Source organism: Neodiprion lecontei, chromosome 7 (assembly GCF_021901455.1).
Source record: "Neodiprion lecontei isolate iyNeoLeco1 chromosome 7, iyNeoLeco1.1, whole genome shotgun sequence".
Classification (NCBI taxonomy): Eukaryota; Metazoa; Arthropoda; class Insecta; order Hymenoptera; family Diprionidae; genus Neodiprion; species Neodiprion lecontei.
In genome coordinates this window covers 23935901-23956589 of record NC_060266.1, presented here as the reverse complement: position 1 = coordinate 23956589, position 20689 = coordinate 23935901, and the positions used below count along the sequence as shown (strand labels likewise).

Genomic DNA, 20689 nt, shown 5'->3' with positions numbered 1-20689 from the left:
ACGGACGAGAACGTATGCGTTATCCCCTCAAATAGATTATCCTCAATCACATCGCCCGGCTTCCCTTTTAGTTTGTATCATCATATAATAATATAACGTATGTACGGTGAACACATCACGAGGGCGAGTTTTCAGCTTTGCTACTACAGATCGGCGAGGTAGTGGGTGTTACTAAAATCTCTTTTATCACAGCATATTATCATGGATAATGCGGTTGAATTTATTCACTGCCAAATATCCACTGCTTAATATTGCCTACTGCAACATCTCGTATAAACTTCCCTGTATGATTATAATAAATTATTCTCGATGGAGCTAGTTAAAAAAAATTGATACTAGCATTACTTAATTTACCTGTAGACTGTTTAATAACATTTAACACTACTATGTAATAAGCGGAGTGTTAGTAAGCTAGATTTCTGACCTGGCTGCTAGATATGTATATCTATATACGAATATACAAATGCATTCTTATCTCTTTAAGAGATAAGGAGTAGTGCAGTTTTAAAAATAGATACTTTTAGGTCTTCGTCTGGTGGGTCAGTGTACAAACATGCAAGAGTTCGACAATTCTATACTACAAACAAACTGGGTTTAATTTCGCAAAATAAATCCAGACATTTTAGACAAATTCCGCATCATCGATAATCAAATATCGTAATGGACCTGATATTTCACCTATATTACGTATCATTTTAAGCATATCAATCATTGTAGAAGAGAGAATATTCATTTCTCAAATCAGTTAATTATTATTATCTTTATCATTTTTATTAGTATTAATATTATGAATATTTACAAAATACGTGGAGAAGTTATTCCCGTTTATGTTGCATTAGCCTCGAACCGTTTACGCTATTTCAATTTTGCATGGTTTCTGTGTCTATACAGAACTGTGTCTTTTCGTGTTATTTCATAGGCGGGGGGTCATTACATGGTTTGATTGAATAATTTCTTATTATTCAATATCTTACAATAACTATTCAAGATTGAATCCTGTCATAAAAAATTACAGTTACAATTATTAATCTATCTATGAGATGTGATGAAACGTTGATTACTTGGTTGAAACTTTCAAACATTTCTAATTCTCTAAGCTATGAAGGTTTGATTATTTTCAGGATCGACTTAGAATATTCCCACGCCTCACTGTAACAAAATTTATAATCATATTTTAACTTTATGATAACTTTCAAGTGATTATTTAATCTAGGTATGGTATTCGTCTATCAATTGATACAAAAAAATAAAGATATCTGTATATTTTAGCAGAATTTAATGGAGTATATCAACTTACTTATGGCTTGGATTGGCTTGATCCAGTTGTTCACTGAGCTGCTGAATGAGAACGGCAAACATTTTCAGATGATCTATTGTTTCACCCTGTAGCCAAGCCCGTGGAAGAGTGCTCATTATCTGTAGGAAGAAAGTCAGGGAATGGAATAAAAAAATGTACAATGAAAGGCGTAAGTTTTACCTAGAGTAACGCGAAATTTTTCAACGTGATGCCGGAAATCTTACCATGTTAGCTTTGGTAAGGGCATCAATTGCGGACGACACTCTTAAACCAGCTAAAAGATACCGATTCAACAGTGATCCCAGAGCCAAGTTTTTCAACGGAGTATCTCCGATCAGTCCTTGCCAGCTAAGCAAATTGCGGAGCAGTTTAACTGCCATTGAGAATTGTCTTTGGAAAAATTGATGTTTAGTATCTAAAAGCCTGTAGGAAATGACAGAAAAATATTAGTTTCAATCGACGTATGAAGCTACAGGCCAGAAATGCTTTAATTTTTGTACTATAAAAAAAAGAAACAGACTTACTGCTTTGGGAATATTGGTATAAATACATCGTTCTCTACAGCCAGTTTCATCTTGTCTAAGATGGCTGTGAAAAGCGTTAGTAATGGTTTGCTTTGATCGGTAAGGTTCGGATAATCTCTGATTAAACGGCTCACTGTGCCTACTAATCTCAGAGTCTGAGACGTCGACATGGGGTCCCAGATTTTTTCGACAATCACTGTCAAAGTGCAAAAACAATTAGATAAATTTAAGACATCGAAGAGAATATTTCGTTTTCATTTAGCACTTTTTACACAATTCAGAAATGATTCTTACGTGTAAGTTTCGGGAGAACAATTTTTTCGATTGCAAATGGAACCAGCCTGACATCAGGATCACTTTTCAAACTGTCTTCTGTTTCTTTATTGTCCAGTGCATAGAGGAGCAACGTGTTGTACCACTTTGTTCTTTCCAAGTCAACGCTTTCCTGGAAATCAATAAATGAAACGGAAAAAATTTACTCTTATTCGAAATAGTTATGGCTGTGAAAAATTGGCCTGAACTAAAAGTAAGTTCTCACCATGATTGGATTCCAGGTAACAAGTTGCAGCCTTATAATTGGACATATAATCTTGGGTATACAAAGAGGAACATAAGCTTCGGTGTAAGCGACTATGTCAGTCTCTCGCCATTGTTCTAATTTTGATAGAATTCCACGAACTGTACAAAATTCGTCAACAACGTCTGAAAATACATCACTGCACTCATTGTCGATATCGTCTGTAAAAAATTAAAAAATATCATGTAAATAAAAATGATTTCTAACGGTTGGATATGATAGAAAAATATTTTCAAGCGAACAACTGTGATTGGTAACATAGATTAGACTCACCTCTTTCCTGCTTAAATGCAAGATTTTGCTGCTCGGTAACTTCGTCATCACTTGACATACCGTCAATGTGTTTCGGCAAGGTGGATGCTAATTCTCTAGCTCGTCTCCGACGAGCTCTTCTACCTTCCCTCTCTGTAGCTCGTCGGATTCTTGTTTCATCTTCAACGCCTCTTCTGAGAGTTCCTTGACTCCCTGGAAATGAAAAATTGTTTAATGTACATTTTATGATCATAAAAATAGAGTTTTCTTTGGGTAATAAATAATGACGAATAGGTAGAATTTATTTGATGCCAGCATAGAAATTGTCAGTAGAATTTCAAAGAACGAATAAACAGTAAGAAGAAATAACTGACTGGAGGCAGAAGTGATCTCTTCGGCTTGATCGCGAGTATCTTGTCTCCGCCTCTCCATCAGCTCCGCTGAACGTTCTCCATAAAGATCTAGCCAGCGTGATTCCAATCCGATCACCAGAGGCAGCTAACAAAGAATATAGATGTTAGGTTTTGTTTAAAAACGGTTCACATACTTACCAGCCCTTACATCTAGAATTAATTTTCCTTACAATAATCTCTGGGAAATATTTGAAAAAAATTAGAAGTACGTTTTGCATAATACAGAGAAGATCCAGACCCCTGGCAACGCAGGTTGACAGTTCACTACTCATATTAAGCGTGTAAGTCGTCGATCATAATTATTGTAACGATGCATCTCTTTCTTAAAGATAACTTTCTTGTTTTGTAAAGTGAATTTTAGAACCGTTCTAAATTATGTCAGAGTTCAGAAATTGTTGCTGATAGAAAGAAGTAAATGCACGTGTCAATAAGTTATGAAATTTACTATGAGAACGTGTCTCTGTCCAACCACAGGCACCGCATGTAATACCCCATTGCTCGAAGAAAAAAAAAAGCGTGACAGCGTATGAACCCACCTTCTCATCAAGACACTCTACCAAGTCAGTGACATACCCACGCAACTCTTGGTAATATCTGAAGCGCTGTGCAAGTTGTGGCGCTCGTGCTTCACCTTCCTCCAGTTCCTTGTGAGTTTGTATCAATTCCTCGATTACCCGATCCCGATCTAGAAGATGACGTCTGCACACCTCTCGCAGACTCTCCAGCCTGGAATGTATAAGAATAAAAGAAATTTCCGGATTTTTTTGATTTTCAATCACACGGCAATCACATTTCTCTGAATCATATGATGAAGTCATTACCTTCCACGCATTTTATTGGCAACTTCTTGCGGAGTAACAGGTACGATTTTTGTGGGATCCGGCGGATGTAAGGAAGGCGGAGGTGGCGGAGCTGGCATCATCGCCATTTCGAGAGGTAATCCTGGCGCGATTATTTGCCCAACATTTATACCCATCGAATATTGTTGTTGAAGCATCGAATCTTGCTGGGCAGCAGCGATCTATCAAAGTTATGATAAGATGGAAGTTTTGTTATGCTGTGCTCGGAAAAAATTGATGAGATTTATCACGAATAATCTCTGAACAAACGGTTTTTAAATTAATTCTTACCTGAGCTCCGGTTACACCTTTCCTGATTTGTTGTGCTTCCCATTCTTCCTCCTCGTTACCATGCTCACTTTCATTATCTGAAACTGTACCTTCGAATAATCAGCATAATTGAACAACTGGGAAAATTTAATAAGTAAAAATATTCATTCAGTTAAAGGGACCAACATTTCTCTCGAAGTTGAGAAGCGAAAAAAGCTTCCCGCCTTTTCTCTTTGTCACGTGCGTCTGTATTTACTGTCATGTCGATTCGATCTTGAGAATCTTCATCATCGCTTCTGTCATGATCTTCTTCCCTGACAAGTCTGGATTTTCCTTTCTCTTCCCTTTACGGAAAACAAAAGTATATCAGTTTTCGATTAAATTCATTCGTGAATACAAATAAGCTTTCAAAAACTGGAACATCACAATCTACCTCTGCTCCTCTATAGGTATGAATTCGCCCCCTAATTCCCTTGCTTTTTGCCTACGTTTTCGTGCGGCATGAATCATTGCAGCGTCGGGTATACATCCACCTAAAAAACAAATGAAAATAGTTATAGAGAGGAAAGAATAGCGAATCAATGCGTCGGGCACTCAATCAACTTTCTCTGCTTACTCTCCAGAAGTATCTTCATGGTGTCAGCTCTGTCTGTATTTTTTCGAAATTTATGATTACTCGCATCATCTTCCTCCTCTTCGGACGTATAGTCATCTTTGCCAGCGACGAGGGCAGCTCTTCCATTCAATATCAGTGGATTGGTATTTTTTATTTTCACCTACCACAAAGAATATAAAGATATTAAAGTTGGTGTTACATAAATCCTACGAACTGACATTACAGAGTACATGCTTGAAAGGTCGGAATTTAGGGATGATTTAATAAAGGCACTAAATCAGGGCTCGTGAGGGATACGAGTTGATTCGTACGAATGATCAAAAAACTTGGATACATCTCTTTACTTTTTATACAATTATTTGGTGCAAGATGAAATCGTTTCTATCCTTCGACTTCATTAACACATCTTCGAATCGAAATTGATTAATGAGATCAAACAGATTTTTACAGAAGTTAGTCAGAAGGTGAACTTCTTCTCCATTCTCCAGCAATTCTGGTCCATGAATTTATTGGCGTATTCTAGCTTGTGTCAAAGTGGAGAAGACAAACGAAAGAAAATATGGGTATTTGTTTTATGCCATATATCAATTCGAATCGTTGCGATATCGTGTCGTATGGATTGTGACTACGTAGTCCACAGGACTAAGAGCTTAAGGCATTAAGAATGCAACTTAAGTTAAGATCTCAGCCCGTAGATACAATTGAACTAAGAATAGGAATCGAGATTATATAGAGATGAATAAATTGCAGCGATACTAATAATATAATAAAACATCATAGAGATAGCTTACTACTAGATCGTCTGTCTTTATTTCTAAATCTTTTTCCTGTTTAACGGACATGTTCGCTTGCTCAGAGTCCACTTGCATTTTCTCTTCACCTTTCTTTTTTTTCCGCTCGTGGTCAAGCTGTTTCATCAGCTTTTTGCTTCTTGACGATTTCTTCACTTTAAATACTTCTCCGTCGTCGGCTGAAACGTTAATCGACATTAAGACATCGGCTAAAACTTAAGTCTCATTTTATCGACTCGCGTCATCCGTCACAATTTTGTACACGTATTCCAACAACAATCTTGTAAATTGGCAGCAAATGAATATCAGTTACATACCTTCATCAAGCTCCTCTCCGAAGCTGAGGAGCGTTTGTTTAGGTTTATCCTTCTTCTTGGGTTTAAGTTTCGAGGATTGTGAATCCTCGTTTGAATCCATGCGGTTTTCGTTATCTTCATCATCCTCGTTAAAAGGCCGCCGCCGAATGTTCCTTTTCGGTTTATTGAACAGCGACATTTTCTTCTTTTGATTGATGGATACTAGACGCCGTTTAGGATTTCTCGCGCACCAGCTAAACTGTCAAATGTTTACTCCAATCTGTTACGTAATTGATAACGTGATAACGGGATATATGCATAAACCGAGTCGCAGCCTGTATGCAGCGGTGCGATACCAAAGCTGCAGGTATTTCTTTTACACAAATTTGCCAGCACCAGAAATCAATGGAATATAGTTGCGATCGGGTGGCAGGGGGCGGTGGGCACAGAAATTTAACCAAACAGGAGGCGAGCTATGCTTTATACAGAATTTGTGGGCTTACTATGCTAAATTATCGATATGTTTTACGGTAAAACGTGCACTATCGTTCTATTTTCTTATTTGATATCGGCATTTTTCACTTCCGAAACAACTATTAGACGGCCACTTGGAATCGTCGTACAAACTAACGTACAACTCGTTGATTTTTTCCGCAAACTATACCGTTAGCCATTCGGTACGTAGATGGGGGACTTGGTGTATTCATTCGGTCTCTGCCATTCACCAAAGGAGGTGGTTCGACTGTCTTTAGGATGGATTTTCACGGGCTGCAAGCAACGCGATGCTGAGACAGCAAAAAACTCCGAAGGTAAATAAATATCTAAGAATTACACTCGCAAGTGTTATCGGTATACTATGCTCGCAGTTGTAATTTTGGTAATGCTATGCAATCGCTTGAAGAAATGATGCGATGATAGGTATTTCGTTTCTGGCTTCATTTCCGCAGGTACCGTAGGTATGTTGTACATTTATATCTGAATCATGATGCAAGGAAATAAGCTGTGTCAGAACTGAAAACCAATTTTCGCTCAGTCTACGCATATCCAAGATGACGTCACAGAAATCACGTAAATAATAATATAAACACTCAAGGAAAAAATATGAAGTTTTTTTTTTCATTCCCTACAGAGGATAATTTCGTTTACTTTATTCACGTTTGAATTTGTCGTTTGTATGATGTTACCTTGGATATGTTCTTTGATTGGTTCAATTAAAGCGTGTGTGCATTGTTTCACCTTATTACCTTACGTCATGATTTGAATATTATTAAAAGTCGTCTCTGAAGTTAGTCATTCGTGATCGTGTTTTGTTTACAAACAGCAACGCACGCCGGGACAAGGCGATCGTCATTTATTACTTATTCGTTCGATTATCTTTCGCGTGCCAGGTTGGCGTCGTCTAATATTCGTTCTATTTAAGCCCAATAATAACATCCAGCAATAATTTTCTACGACAGTTTGATCCTCGCAGTGATAATGATCTTTGAAATAGCTAGTGCATAGTTCATTCGTTCGTAATTCATCGATAAAATTTGAAATATGTAGGGCAAGCGCGACGTCGAGTCAACAGTTGGTCGAAACCAGAAGCGTTCGCATTTCTTCCACCATTTCATTGGCGAGAGGCAGAAAAGTCGTTTTTATGTACATTTATCCGATATTTACTGCGTAGCTTCGATTGAGTGCCGTAATATTATTACTAGCTGGTTGTTATTTGTGCGTTCGGGTCGTCGTTTGTTTATCAAACGTAGCGAGAAGATGCGGCGGCCATTTTGTACGCCGCATAAACTCTTCGAATCTGGACAAGTTCAGACGCGCGCGTCGCGGTTTCGTGTTTTTTAATTTCGTAGTGAGTGATAGTGGCTTCATTATCGTGATTCTGCGACTGTTTATTCGCGAAAAACTGATTTGGTAAGTCGAGTGAATATAATTATAACTAGATCATTCGATGCGGACGGTAATTGAACAAGTGATGTTGCATTCGGTGGCTTTTCCGTATTTTTTCATTCGAATACGAAAAAAATCTACATCGCTGCTGCTTACGTTGTGCGACAATCTCGTTTTTGAATCCAAGCTGGAATTGGTAATTACGTTTTTCCAACAAATTAATTGACCCAACGTCAAATTGATTCGATTGTTTTAGACAGATAAAATTTAATTTAAATGCCTTCCTTCAAGCATACACTGCTTTGCAATGCTCGTTTGAATTTTCTTTAAAAGCAAATTCCAACTTTTTGGAAGTGTGGTTAATCAAATTTTTAATAATTTTACAGTAAAAATAGAACGGAACGATGGTACACCGAAGGATTTATGGGACTTGAAGTGAACCGTGTGCTGTATGCAGTAGGAAGTGCATGGAAGTGAAATGGGCTGACATCGTGCAGGCGATCGGTTATTGGTAAGTTTCTCTAATGCAATTTATTGGTCATTCCATTCTGTGCCACGGCCAATGTTACAAACCGTTTAATTGCGCGATTTGCGCCTTGATTTCAATGGTTAATCTGGCGATATATTGAATCCTCCATTGAATTTAATCCCTCCCACAAGACCGATAAAATTTTATCTCGAAATATGACTGCATTGTTGCGCGGAAAGTTGGTACCATATAATTCTGGGTTAAAATCAGGAGCCTCATAATTTTTTCCCCTGCCAATGCACGCAAAATCCCAATAGTTAAGTAAATATTAATAAATTATGAAATTCTGTACTTATAAATAATGACTTGAACTTGGGCAAAAAAAAAAAAATTTGATTAAAAAAGAAAAAAAAAGGAAAAAAAAATTATAGAACGAAAAAGAATCCGGAAAGCGAATGGAAGAAATTAAGTAATATTATTTGAAAGACTAGAGGTAGTGAAATAAATAATTCCTGACAATTTTATAGTTTTATAAAATTTTATATTACTAGACATATTTATATACAACAGATTAAATACTGTTATGTTTCATAAACTGTGTTGACATCACAGCTGTAACGTACGTACAAAATACATCGCAGTAAATTATCATAATATAATACAATACTACCAGTAACTTCTTATATCGATTATAAAACAGTGATAAAAACCTATAAGGATTATTATGCTAATTGAATTTTCTATAACATAATTGGTAGTAGCATGCCAGTTCTCGATAAGTCAAGAACTTGTTTTTGGTGGGTTTTGGTCAGGTTTTTTAGAAGAAAAAATCCCAAATTTAAAAGTCAAATAAGCCGCTCTGCTTTTCATTATGCCGATTACTCTCAAATGTTCATATCAAACATTTGTAACTCGACAAATTTACTTATAATTTATGCATCGTCTTGACCTTGTAATTGACCGACAATTTTACGCACCCAACCTGCTCGGCTCTGGCCTGCCGAAACATCATCACCCTCAATTTGTTTCTCCTGGCTGTTAATAGTTTCATCCAACTCAACGTTACTACGGTTCAGCGTTCCAGTAGTTTTCCTCAAAGACTTTTGAACAGTGTTTTCCAGTTCGCTCTGGAAGACACTCTTCACTTTTAGGTAATTAGGTTTTCGAGCAACTGCGGGCTTAACTTTTCCCTCTGATTTTTCAACTTTCGCAAATACTTTTGGGGGTGTTGATATTTCCGGTTTACGTTTCACCGGAATTGGCGGAGCGATTTTTGGCACAGCTGGAGGAATCTTTTTATAAATAATAGCCGAAGTAGGTTGTGCAGTCTTGGCCGATATCGCCTCGTCCATATCACTAAATATTGCACTGTCCCTGAACACTTCTTCCGTTTCGGGGTTTACGTAATTTTCTATCGTCTCGAAAGACTTTTCGTAAAAACTATCCGCCTCATTTTCTCTATGCTCTAAAATAAACTTGTCACCATTTTTATCCTCTGATAATTCCATCTTGAATTCCAAGCCATCACCAACACTCGCGGTACGCTTCATAATACTATCTCCAAAAAGTAAAGTAGGATCTGCGTAGTCGGATTGTGCTATGCGAGCACCAAGTCCGGAGCTTCCCTGTTTGTAATAAACGGAAGGAACTTTCAACGCAGATTTCGACGAAGATCCGTTGTTCCCTCCAGCGACGCATCCGCTCATCATTTCATCAACGTCCGACGAACTTTCCCTCGAAGATTTAGATTTACTCTTCTTTTTCACCTTGTTACTGCCGATCGTTCCAAATTGTCTGACTCTCTCAGCCTCGTCGCTGCATCCAAGTGTCTCAATGCTCTCCGTTGACCTAAGTCCATGCAGTATACTTCCCTTCTTTGAAAATACGTTTTTCAACAACGTTCCGGTGCTTAAACTCGCCCTGTAAATCTTGTGGTCAGGATGAACGTTTGCGCTGGCGGATGTTGACGATTGAATTTCGGAATAGGCATCGGTGAAAGAGTCCTCGTCAAGGGAGTAGAAAAACGTCGACGTAGACGTCGATGTTGGGAACTTTGCAATTCTACCTTCCGGTTGACAGGACGATACGTATCTCTCCATGTCCTCGAGGTTGATTTCAGCTGGTTTATCTGACGCTATTGTAAACGGTCGTTCGCTCATCGGTTTTCCATCCCTCTGCAAGAATCTCGACTTCGTTACTTGCGGGTAGGAAGGATTGTCGTGAGGATTTATCTGAAAACTTCTAGGCAGCGAACCAGACTTTTGCGTTGTCGTAGGCAGGCCTTCGCACAATTTCGTTAACCAAACAGCCGGCCTTGTCGGACTATCACCTCCGTCGATTTCCTCGTCCTGTTGCCTTACGCCTTCCCAAACTCTTTGCAAGTTATCGTAGTTGCCGAAACCTTTGGACTCGTCGTTACTTTTGGCGCCCTTGGTGGCAGCATCATCCTCTTCTTCTTCATCCGGTTTCCTAATCTCGTCTTCGCCAGGGATGGTCTCATATATAGGCTCCTTTTTCACGTCCTCTCGTTCAGTTTCCACTGTCGAATTTTCCCTGATACGAAGCGCGGTTTGTATCACTTTACTCTCGGTGACGATACTCTGTTTTTTAAATGCTTCGAATATCGCACGTTTCTCGCTTATTCGATTCGTACAATTTTTAACAGACGACGCCGACAAATCGCTTTCATGATCATTTTCTACTCTCAGATTATCGTAACGAAGCTGCAAACTTGTGTGGTGATCTTCGCGCGGCGGAGGCGACGTTGAATTCCTGGCATTGTTAGCTCTCACCAATCTTTGCTCGCGTCTAGTCAATCGCATCGATCTTGTACCCCTGTGATTGTTGTTGTTGTTATTATTATTGGCAGTATCGTTCTCCGTCTCACTGTCCGACGTATCGACGGAGAGCATGTGCTTATTGAAACGCTGCTGCTGACGCATGTTTATAATGCTACTCGTTCTCTGCTTCTCTAATAATTTTTGAAAGTCTCGATTTTGCATCAATATGTGACCAACTATCTCCTCCATTGTTTGCTGCGCTTGCTGCTCTTGGTTATCTTTATTTTTATCTTTGGTAATCGTCGTCGCAGGAGCGTTTGAAGGGAGAGGTGGCGGGGCAGAAGAATTATTGCTGTTGTTCAATAGCTGTGTAGCTTCTTCCGCGATCTCTACATCGTCCGGTAACTCGTAAGGTTCTGGGTCGACCAACGTCTCCTCGGTGCAAGTTTCGCTGTCCTTTTCTTCTTCGTCCGACCGATTCAACGATACGTATGACTGGAAACCGGGTTCAGACTTTCTGCGCCAACTTGCAAAACGGTCCTAAAATAAATTGAAATGTTGAAATTGGAAGTCTACATATTTATTTGCAATTAATCAACTGATGAAAACTTGTAGATACGAATTGCTTTACCTTGACTTTCAAAGAACGACCGTCGGCGGATCTGTTCAGACTTTGGTCTCGACCGTTACTCGTTATCGACTCCGTGGACTGATTTTTACTCAGGGTACTCGGCATGTCCTGAAATTTCCACGACAGAGATAAAAGATTAGCTTACAATTGTCTGTGAATTTAAGTAGATGAATTGAATGACCGTAAAAACTTGAATTATAATACCAATAAAAAATCAACGTTAAGCCCTTAAGGGTTCACTTAAGTAAAGCCATTCCAAAGATCGATTGCCATGTCAAGCATGACGAAGACGAATGATCGATGGGTGTGAAACGAAATAAAAAAGATGATATGGTAGGATTTAGCGGTATGGCAGAGCTTTTTAATGAAGAAAGAAAGAAAGAGTATTTGTGTTAAGTACCTTGACCCAAAGGTTAGAAGAGGAAAGATTGTTACATGTGTCAAGTTGAGGAAGTATCACATTGTGCCAAATTGCCGTGCTCACCTCGATGGCGGACACGTTAGGTTCGGTTTTACGTCCACTTTTTCGCAACTTGTTTCTGAGGCCAGTTTCAGGCTTGCGTCTCTCTCTCTCCTGTTTTCTTTTCTCTAAATATTCAGGAGGTGCCGAATGTTGTTTTTTCGCCGATCCCTTATCCGCCGTACCTTCGTCTGATGAATTTTTAGACACACGTTTTAACAATTCTCATACTTTTGCAACGGCATAAAATTGTTACAAAGAAATGCCAAAAAATGACGGATTTGAATAATTTTTATTTACCTTCGGGTTGCGTCTGTCCAAGTTGCATCACTAGCTGTCTGGCATGCGAGGGAATGACTGCGTTATAATTTTCTAGAATCACCCTTTTTATTTGCATCGTCCATTCCCGTTTCTGTTCCAAGTTGCGAGCCTGAGAGATAACGTTGATAATGTAGAGACGGATAACGAATTATCAATTGAACAATGGAGCTAGTTATAACGACAGGAAAGATTTTTTATTTTTTTATTTTTTTACATTACTTATTAGGTTCTAACTCACCGTATACCCATGCATTCTGTAAAATATTATTTCTATGTTACCGAGTATTAAACTTTATAGTTGTGAATTTTTTTTTAGCTTTCGATTATAACAAGCTAAAAATTAATTATATCGAAACTAGTTCAAGATATGTGTTTTATAAATTATAAATAAGTCGTTTAAATAGTTACCTGCAACGTGTATTGGAGACGAGGATTATCGAAAGGGATAACATGAAAACTGAGCGCCTCTCCGGGAATGCTTTCGATGAGCATCAAATTCGAACACTGTAACAAGTAATTGTTCATTTTTTTAGCATGGTTTGAATTGCACGTGCGATACATTTGGTTCAATTTGTTGAAATATTCGAAATAAATTTAACAAGATAGTGAATTAATACGCTACCACAATGTGAGCTTTGTAGACCAGTAGTCCGTCTTCTTTTTTCTTTGTAAGTAAAAGCATTCTATCGAAGAGAAACGCGTGTCTAGGTGCTTTTGCTCCTCGCATTCGAAATCGTCCCTCTGCAACCAATTCTCCGCTGGTAGTCAAGTCTGGTCCTGGCCAACCGTAGAGTAACGATTGAATCTCTTGAACACGGACGGCGTGTTCGTGTTTTCTTTTCATCACGTTAATGTGCCTTGCAATACCCGTCATTGCAGCTAAGGCCCCCTCGATGGCGCTTATCGTCAACTCGTTTTCCTCAACATCGGCATCGCATTCCTTCGACAAGTTCTGGGAAAGAAAAAAAAAAGTATGCGTGAATCATCATTTCATTACAACAAATTTACAAAGAGGTCGATGCGATTGTAAAAAACTCCTCGAATGTGAGAAGAATTTCTTACCTGTAACAGAAGGTGATATTTTAGTATTCTTTGAACCGGTTTCAGCAGGAATGAGCCTAAAGGTAACGCGTGACCAAGGGCTGCTTGTCTTTCTCGAAACGCGTTCGCAGTTCGTTCCTGACCCATCAGATCCGTCAGCACAGCGACCGTTCTGAAAGATGACAATACGATTATTATACCTCGATATTAGTTTTCAAATTTCCATTAGAGATCAGATAATTGTATTTGGGTGTCTAAATTCTTTCGCTCTGCGATATTTACCTCGGATAGTTTGTACAGTATTCGGTGTAGACCTCGAACCCCGAATTGTGTTTGATGAAAGTATTTGCCACGCAAACCGGATCCAATCCGCAATTTTTTATTTCCTTGAGAAACTCACTATTTAAAACAAGAGGAAAACAAAAATAATTAAAAAGTTAGAGAATCAGACCGAATGAGGTTTAGCATAATTAGCCATTCACTCTGACGTTACATTAGCAGAGCAACATAATAACAAAGATTTGCTAATATTATAAGCGTTTTTTTTTTGTACATTCGTTGCGACTCACCTATTGAATTCATAAATGTCTTCGATATTGCTAAATAAATCGCAGAGTTGAACTTGGTCCACCAGTGACAAAGGGTCATCTCTCCAAAATATAAGATATCCCTTTAAAAATGAGTAAGATATTAGAACATGACGAAAATATTAGGCACACATGTGAACGTGAAAGTATGTATAAAAGGAAACCCGAGTTTCGAACGATACTCAAGTAAATTAAATAACAATTTTTAATTATCCATTGATATAATGTGGTAAGAGTACCGCTACAGGATTATATACCATTGATAATAAAGCTCTAGTACACCATTTGAACCGTGGCAAGAGTTCAATTCCATTAAGATTAATTCACATGGATATGTATAAAGTATAATACCGAATGCATACGGTATACATGAGGATATGAAATTTGGCGTAACTGACAATGTGAGTCATTGTTTGAACGATGCGGAGGTTGCAACAAATTGATGATGAATTGATACCACATCCTAATCAGCTCAATGCCTGCATGCCGCATCGGTCTACACAATGAGAACCAACGAGATCCGACATTGCAGACTAGTGCAGTGCACCATATGCAAGGGGGGGGGGGGGGGGGGGGTATAATGTGGCAGGGTCACTCGCGGTCGTGAATCAACCGAGCACACAGTGCACGGATATATTGCCTTATATTTGCGCACACTGCAAGCCCTGAGCAATCTTGCTCACTCAGAAGTATGATTGGTTCACGTTACACGTGGTAACAAAAGGATTCGGTAGGTGCCCATAAAGTTCCGAATGATAAAGTATGATGGAAAACTCGAATGGTTCTACATTGATACTGAGTACCAAACATCGGATGGAAAAAAGGATTCGATAGGTGTCTGTAAAGTTCCGAATGATCAAGTATAATGGAAAACTCAAATGGTCCTACATTGATGCTGAGTACCAAACATTAGATGGAAAAAAGGATTCGATAGGTGTCTGTAAAGTTCCGAATGATCAAGTATGATGGAAAACTCAAATGGTCCTACATTGATGCTGAGTACCAAACATCAGATGGACAAATGGATTCGATGGGTGACTATAAAGTTCCAAACCATCAAGTATAATCGAAAATTCAAATGGTCACACTTGTGCCGAGTCCCAAACATCAGTTTTTGACGAATCGTTAAAACATGGTGAGTATAAATTGACGAATGATGAACCTCAGTCTGACGAACCTATTCCTAATTCATCGTTGTAACTCGGTATTGCGAAATAACGCTTTTTACTCAGCACGTATCGTTACGGTAACGTTACCAACTTCGACATGATCAAATACTTTCGCTGCATTTGTGAAATACTACTTCGTCGTCGGTATCACCAACCTGTATCACTTGTCGCAGATGTTCGACGTACACGGCTTCGGTATCGACAATTTCCAGAAGTACTCTTTCGACGGGGTTGCGATGCGGATCGCTGTAACGTGGTCTCGGTTGATTGTTGTAAGTGGATGGTGGCCTTTCCGCGCTATCTCGCCGCTGTAGATTGCTGTTGGTCACTCCGGTCTCTTCGCCGCGACAAATACTCTCCGATACCGTAACAACGCCGCTATCCGCAGATCCTGCAATTTGTGGGTAAAGAATTTCAGGTATTGACGGGATAAAATGTTATCGAAATTTCGATTGATCCAAGATTTCACGGAGAAACTGGTGTACTAAAAATTCACATACGGCGGTATAGTAACAGTCGTTGGATTTACCGTTGCGTACAGTACGACTATTACTCCGATTCTGTAAACCCAATTCTTACTACACACTGTAATGAGATATTCTAGATATACGGTATAAGACTGATCCTCATACTGTTAGAATTCTTACAAGGAAGGTATCCCAGGTCGATCTCTGCGATTCGATTTCTTTCGTAATATGTTATAGTAGACTAGAAACTGAGCAACACGTATTGCTTTTTATTTGCCATTAAACACTTCAAGGGGGTGAAACCACCTTCCAAAGTAAGGCATTCAGGGATACCTTCCTTGTTTAGTATACCCTTCTCTACATTATTGATTTAGATTAATCGCAAGCTCAGGTCTTTGCTTATCGTGGACTCGGACAATAGATCAATATACACGAGGAGAATATTTCACCTCAAGTTTACCATGGTACAGTGCTTTTTGATAGCTGGCCAATGAATTGGCACGTGAAAGAAAGTGAAAGGTACTACAAAAATTTCGATACATCATTAACCATTCGAGAACATACCGGGTCATTCTAACCCATGACTTTTTCCTCTATAACAGCAGTTGTTCAAAAATTTCTCTTTTTCCAGTTTTTTTTAACCATATCTATGACTTATATTTATAGTTTTAAACTACATCGTAACGCATCAGAAATGGGTACAGGGTCATTTTGACCCAGAGTGTTCTCCATGTTCGAAAAAAATAAGCGTATCTTCTCGAACGTTTAACGTTATACACTGCGATTGAAATAATAATAATAATTATTTTTTTCATACCTTGGGAACTCGCGCAAGTATCGGCGAGTGATTCAACCGATGCTAAATAGGGGTTTACCGCCGATGCTATACCCTGGTTACTGCAACCACTCGATGACGTACTCGAAGCTATTGAGCTTCCGGACAACGGTCGGGATCCACCGTTGGTATTGTTGCCGCTTCTACATCGTCTGTTGTTGTACCTTAGCGGTGACGGACCTCCATTGTTACCAGATTGAGTTGTTTTTGCGTTGCTGTTATTGCTGTAGGAGGCAGAATTTGTCGAATTTCTTGGATAGTCGTGAAGCTGATGGGTTGTTCCGTTCGAACCGTTGACCACGTTGTCCGATCCTCTTCTATTGTCGAGCGATTTTTCTTCATCGTTCACTTCCAATCGATCGTTGCTTACAGATTTGGTATTTTCATCATCGTCCCCGTTGTCGGTCAACGTTATCTCCACCCTGCTGGAGTCTTTTTCCGTCGGCGACGTTGTCGTTGTCGTTTCTTTCGCGGAATCCATCGCTTCTCGATTATGACTATTATTGTTACGATGATGATGTTGATGATGATGATGATTAAGGTTTTGCTGGTGGTTCTTGTTGTCCTCGTTCTGTAACCCACCGACCGAACACGACGACGACGACGTTGTCGACATCAGGGATCCCGAATCGGTTACGTATAATGGATTCAAAAGTGAACCTCGACGCGACGAACGTGACACCAAACTCAATCGTTTTTGCAACGCTACCGGTATGCCGCAGGTCGATTGCAATACCGCATGGTTGTTGCAGCTTGACGTCCCTCTACGCACAATCTCGTCGAACATTCCCAGCAGCTGCGGTACCAGGTCCGTTGACGTTCCTGAAACGTATTTTTTCGACTTTTAGTATTTTATCGTCGTCTTTTGGCTCTTGTTTGTTTTTATTTTCTTCAACTCTCTACTCGATAATGGTTCTCTTTAAGACGCGGACTGAAACGATAACGACCCATTCTCAGCTAATTGGTTACTTTTTTTCTTCCCCCTGAAAATTCTTATACAGTTTCGATAATTCCTGTCAAGGCTCTGATAATATTCGTGCTATCGGAATTCTTTTCTCTCCTTAATATAAGTATAAAAAAAAAAAATATACGCATTTTCCTGCAGTGCACTTTTGCTGTTGGTTAATTATGCGTTAAACGATTGTTGTATAGATGGATTGTCGATCATTTAAAACCTTTTTCTTATCTTTTTTATGGTTATTGGTCTCGGTGTAATGGATCTGTCTTATTTAACACATGTTGTTTATTTGAGAAAGTTTCTTGAAGCCAGTTAAAAAAAAAAAAACTATGAATTCTAGCGATTTAATTACTTTCTTAAAACGACTGACTGTAAAAATAATCCAAGGCCAAAAATAATATTTAATAACTATGACGAAATTATGTTAAATAAATTGAAAATCGTTATTCAAGTTATTTAAGGTCTGTAAGGAATTTATTGAGGTAAATAACTTTTGAAAGAGTAGATTTATCATAAAATGACAAGAGACCTTTTTTGTAGAACGGTTGATTCCCTACAAAAATACGTTCTGCTCTTATACAGTCTAATGCATATAAAGTCCCACCTTCTTCTGCATTGAGAAAAATTTCATTTGTTACAGTAGGTAGAAAAATTGAGTAAAACAGGTATCGTTAAAAAAACTGTTTGATATTGCTGGAATTACGAAAAACGAGCTATCGTCGATCCTTTTTTGGTAATTGCAACGCAAAATCAGTTTCTGAGGTTTACTCAACTTTTTTTAGTTAAACGAGGCTTTAACGTCAATTTATTGTTGCACGAGCATTAAATTTCCGCAACAGTTACAAGAGTTTCCGGTAAGAGCTAGAAAACTAATTTTCACTTTCTACCTAGAAGTATATTTTTCGATTGTGGTAAAAAATGAATATAGTTAAGGACCGAGCGGTAACCGGAAATAAAAATTTCTCTCAGTGTGCAATTAATATATATTTATATACCTATATAAAATACTACCGCTGCTGCTGCTATTGCTGCTTCTGCAGTACTGAACGAATTAGTTGCTGCGCTTATACTGCACTTGGCTAGTATAAATTCGCTAAAAATAGGCCATGCACGGGTATACGAACACATAATTCGACTTTCTTACCCGTGCACAACAGCAGCAGCAACGGCAGCTGGTCAACGGTGCGTAAATATACTGATTTCACGTGCGTATGGATAAAAATATAATTCACGGTATAATGTATAATATGTGTTATAGCTCTCACGGGGAAAAGATCGTATATCAATATTTATTAGTTTGACTAATAAATAATAATAAAAAAAAAAAAAAAACAATAACTTGCTGAAAATTCTGTTATATACTACATTGGGCGCAGATTCGTAATTTTTTCGATATCTTTCCTTCACGCACATGCTTGTGAAATTATTTCACAAAGTCACGATGCAAATTTGCAGAATTATTGAGTCAATGCGATATGATGTAGGATAATTTTTCTTTTTTTCCGTTTTGCGTGTTTTTATCTGTACATTATATCTGGACATTAGTCACGCATGGATCTGCGATATCTGTGAAGGAAAATGATATGAATATGTATACATGGGGAATTCCGTGCGAACACGTTGCATGAGCCGATATTTTTTTTACTTTTTTGTTTAGCACTTTTAAGGTTTTCGTACAACCAAAACGTTGTTTGAATAGTCTAAGAAATTCCGAAAATATTGGCAAAACTTCTCTTTTTAATTCAGAATGTTTCTAGAACAGTTTCGTTGCGTAGTTGATGAAAAAAATAGACAAAAATCGCAACACAATGGAACCGGTCTAGTAAAGTTTTAAGCGAAGAATAGAAGTTTTGAGAATTATTCAGGATTTTTTAGATTGTTCTAACAATGTTTTAGTCAAACAAAAAAATTGAAAGTTCTAAAAAAATAAAAAAAAAACAATTTGGTCCGGTTTTGGAATGTTTGATATCAAAAATTTACAGTTTCTGAGAATTTTTTGAGAATTTTGAAATACATTTTTTCAAAGTCACTTTAAATACTTATAAATAATTAGGCAGTTGAATGAAAAATCTGAAAAAATTGAGGGTACTGTTTCAGAGCTGGAACGATTGCAGCAACATTTATTAAACAAAATCATAAACGATGACGGTCACACGTTGGACGGGTTCGCATGGAATTCCCCATGCATAGTATATTCCAAGTAATGACACGGAAATAATTTTTGCGGCGGCGGTTGGTGCGTTATTATCACATAATTAAACAATGATAATCATTAATTTATAATTATTATTGTTATTGTTGTTAAATGCTGTGCGATAAATAGAAAAAAGTTAAAACTTATGAGAGTACATGCTATATTATATATGTGATTTTTGTTTTTCGGAAAAGGATGGGTCGTCACTTGCACGGCGTTTTCGATTATTTTCTTACGTATGCGAGTTAACGATGAGTGAGAGTTTGAATGATAGTCGAAGCTCGTGTATGTTGTATAGGTATATCGGTACGCATGTTTCTGCACAGAGACATTTAAACAACAAACTAATGCCTGCTTGGATAAATATATCGTAGTAGAATGAAACTGATGTGGTTAATCGTCATAATATTATGATAACGCCGCAGGGTCAACAGCTCTGAATTCACTCTTCGATTGAAATTCTTTCACATACCGTTACATCGATTGTCGTTCGAAGTACAAAATCATTATACTTTCTCGAAATTGTTAAGTCGAAAGGAAATATTTCTCGCGGAGATTAGTAGCAATATTAGATATATGTATATATCTATATATATATGTATATTATGTCAGATTTTGAAAGAATATTGAGTAATTAATTTTCTATCGTTATCCCTTACATGGATAGAGAAAGGAATGAAAGGAATTCCACTCTTAAACACAATCGAATATTGTAATTTGTATCGACTGTTGATTAAGCAAGTGAAATCGTTTATAATATAATCATATCTAGCGGGTTATGTGAAAATGAAATATTAATTTGCATAGTTTTTACATGATTTTAATAAAAGTAGTGCATATTATCGATAATTGAAGTGAAAACGCCCGAACGATAACGAACGAAAACTATAATTAAATAGAAAATAAAAAGAAATACAAGAAATACCCAAAAAAAAAAAAAAAAAATTACAATCATTTAACGAATGACGTTGAGAAGGAAATGTCTTTCTCGAAATTGAAAATAAAAATTTCCACGATC

General features: G+C 37.9%; 2 protein-coding genes across 8 annotated transcripts in view; both read right to left on the bottom strand.

The window, feature by feature from the left end:
* Window positions 1-573: 573 nt before the first annotated feature.
* On the bottom strand, window positions 574-6508 carry LOC107223501 (PAX3- and PAX7-binding protein 1). 2 transcript variants are annotated; one of them, XM_015663186.2, is made up of 16 exons: window positions 5897-6508; window positions 5580-5758; window positions 4789-4948; window positions 4606-4705; window positions 4359-4516; window positions 4194-4282; window positions 3885-4084; window positions 3600-3789; window positions 3025-3148; window positions 2672-2863; window positions 2360-2559; window positions 2116-2266; window positions 1822-2017; window positions 1522-1720; window positions 1298-1416; window positions 574-1149 (listed from the first exon to the last, which is right to left on the bottom strand). In XM_015663186.2, the coding sequence occupies exons 1-16, from the start codon at window positions 6072-6074 to the stop codon at window positions 1098-1100; spliced, it is 2487 nt and encodes an 828-aa protein (XP_015518672.2). In that variant the 5' UTR covers window positions 6075-6508; the 3' UTR covers window positions 574-1097. The 2 variants fall into 2 exon arrangements, with proteins under 2 accessions (XP_015518672.2, XP_015518673.1); XM_015663187.2 differs by having other exon boundaries at window positions 4194-4276; window positions 5897-6507.
* Window positions 6509-9038: 2530 nt separating this feature from the next.
* Window positions 9039-20689, bottom strand: part of LOC107223499 — a 39084-nt gene continuing 27433 nt past the window's right edge. For 5 of the 6 annotated variants that reach the window (XM_046745615.1, XM_046745616.1, XM_046745618.1 and 2 more), the window contains exons 2-12: window positions 16502-17341; window positions 15373-15608; window positions 14031-14131; window positions 13744-13860; window positions 13483-13633; window positions 13043-13372; window positions 12829-12924; window positions 12400-12529; window positions 12040-12290; window positions 11640-11747; window positions 9039-11548 (exon numbers count right to left, since the gene is read on the bottom strand). In XM_046745615.1, coding sequence (XP_046601571.1) covers window positions 9161-11548; window positions 11640-11747; window positions 12040-12290; window positions 12400-12529; window positions 12829-12924; window positions 13043-13372; window positions 13483-13633; window positions 13744-13860; window positions 14031-14131; window positions 15373-15608; window positions 16502-17341 — 4748 coding nt within the window. In that variant the 3' untranslated portion in view covers window positions 9039-9160. The remainder of the gene's footprint in view (window positions 11549-11639; window positions 11748-12039; window positions 12291-12399; window positions 12530-12828; window positions 12925-13042; window positions 13373-13482; window positions 13634-13743; window positions 13861-14030; window positions 14132-15372; window positions 15609-16501; window positions 17342-20689) is intronic. The other variant, XM_046745617.1, reaches the window with a different exon arrangement.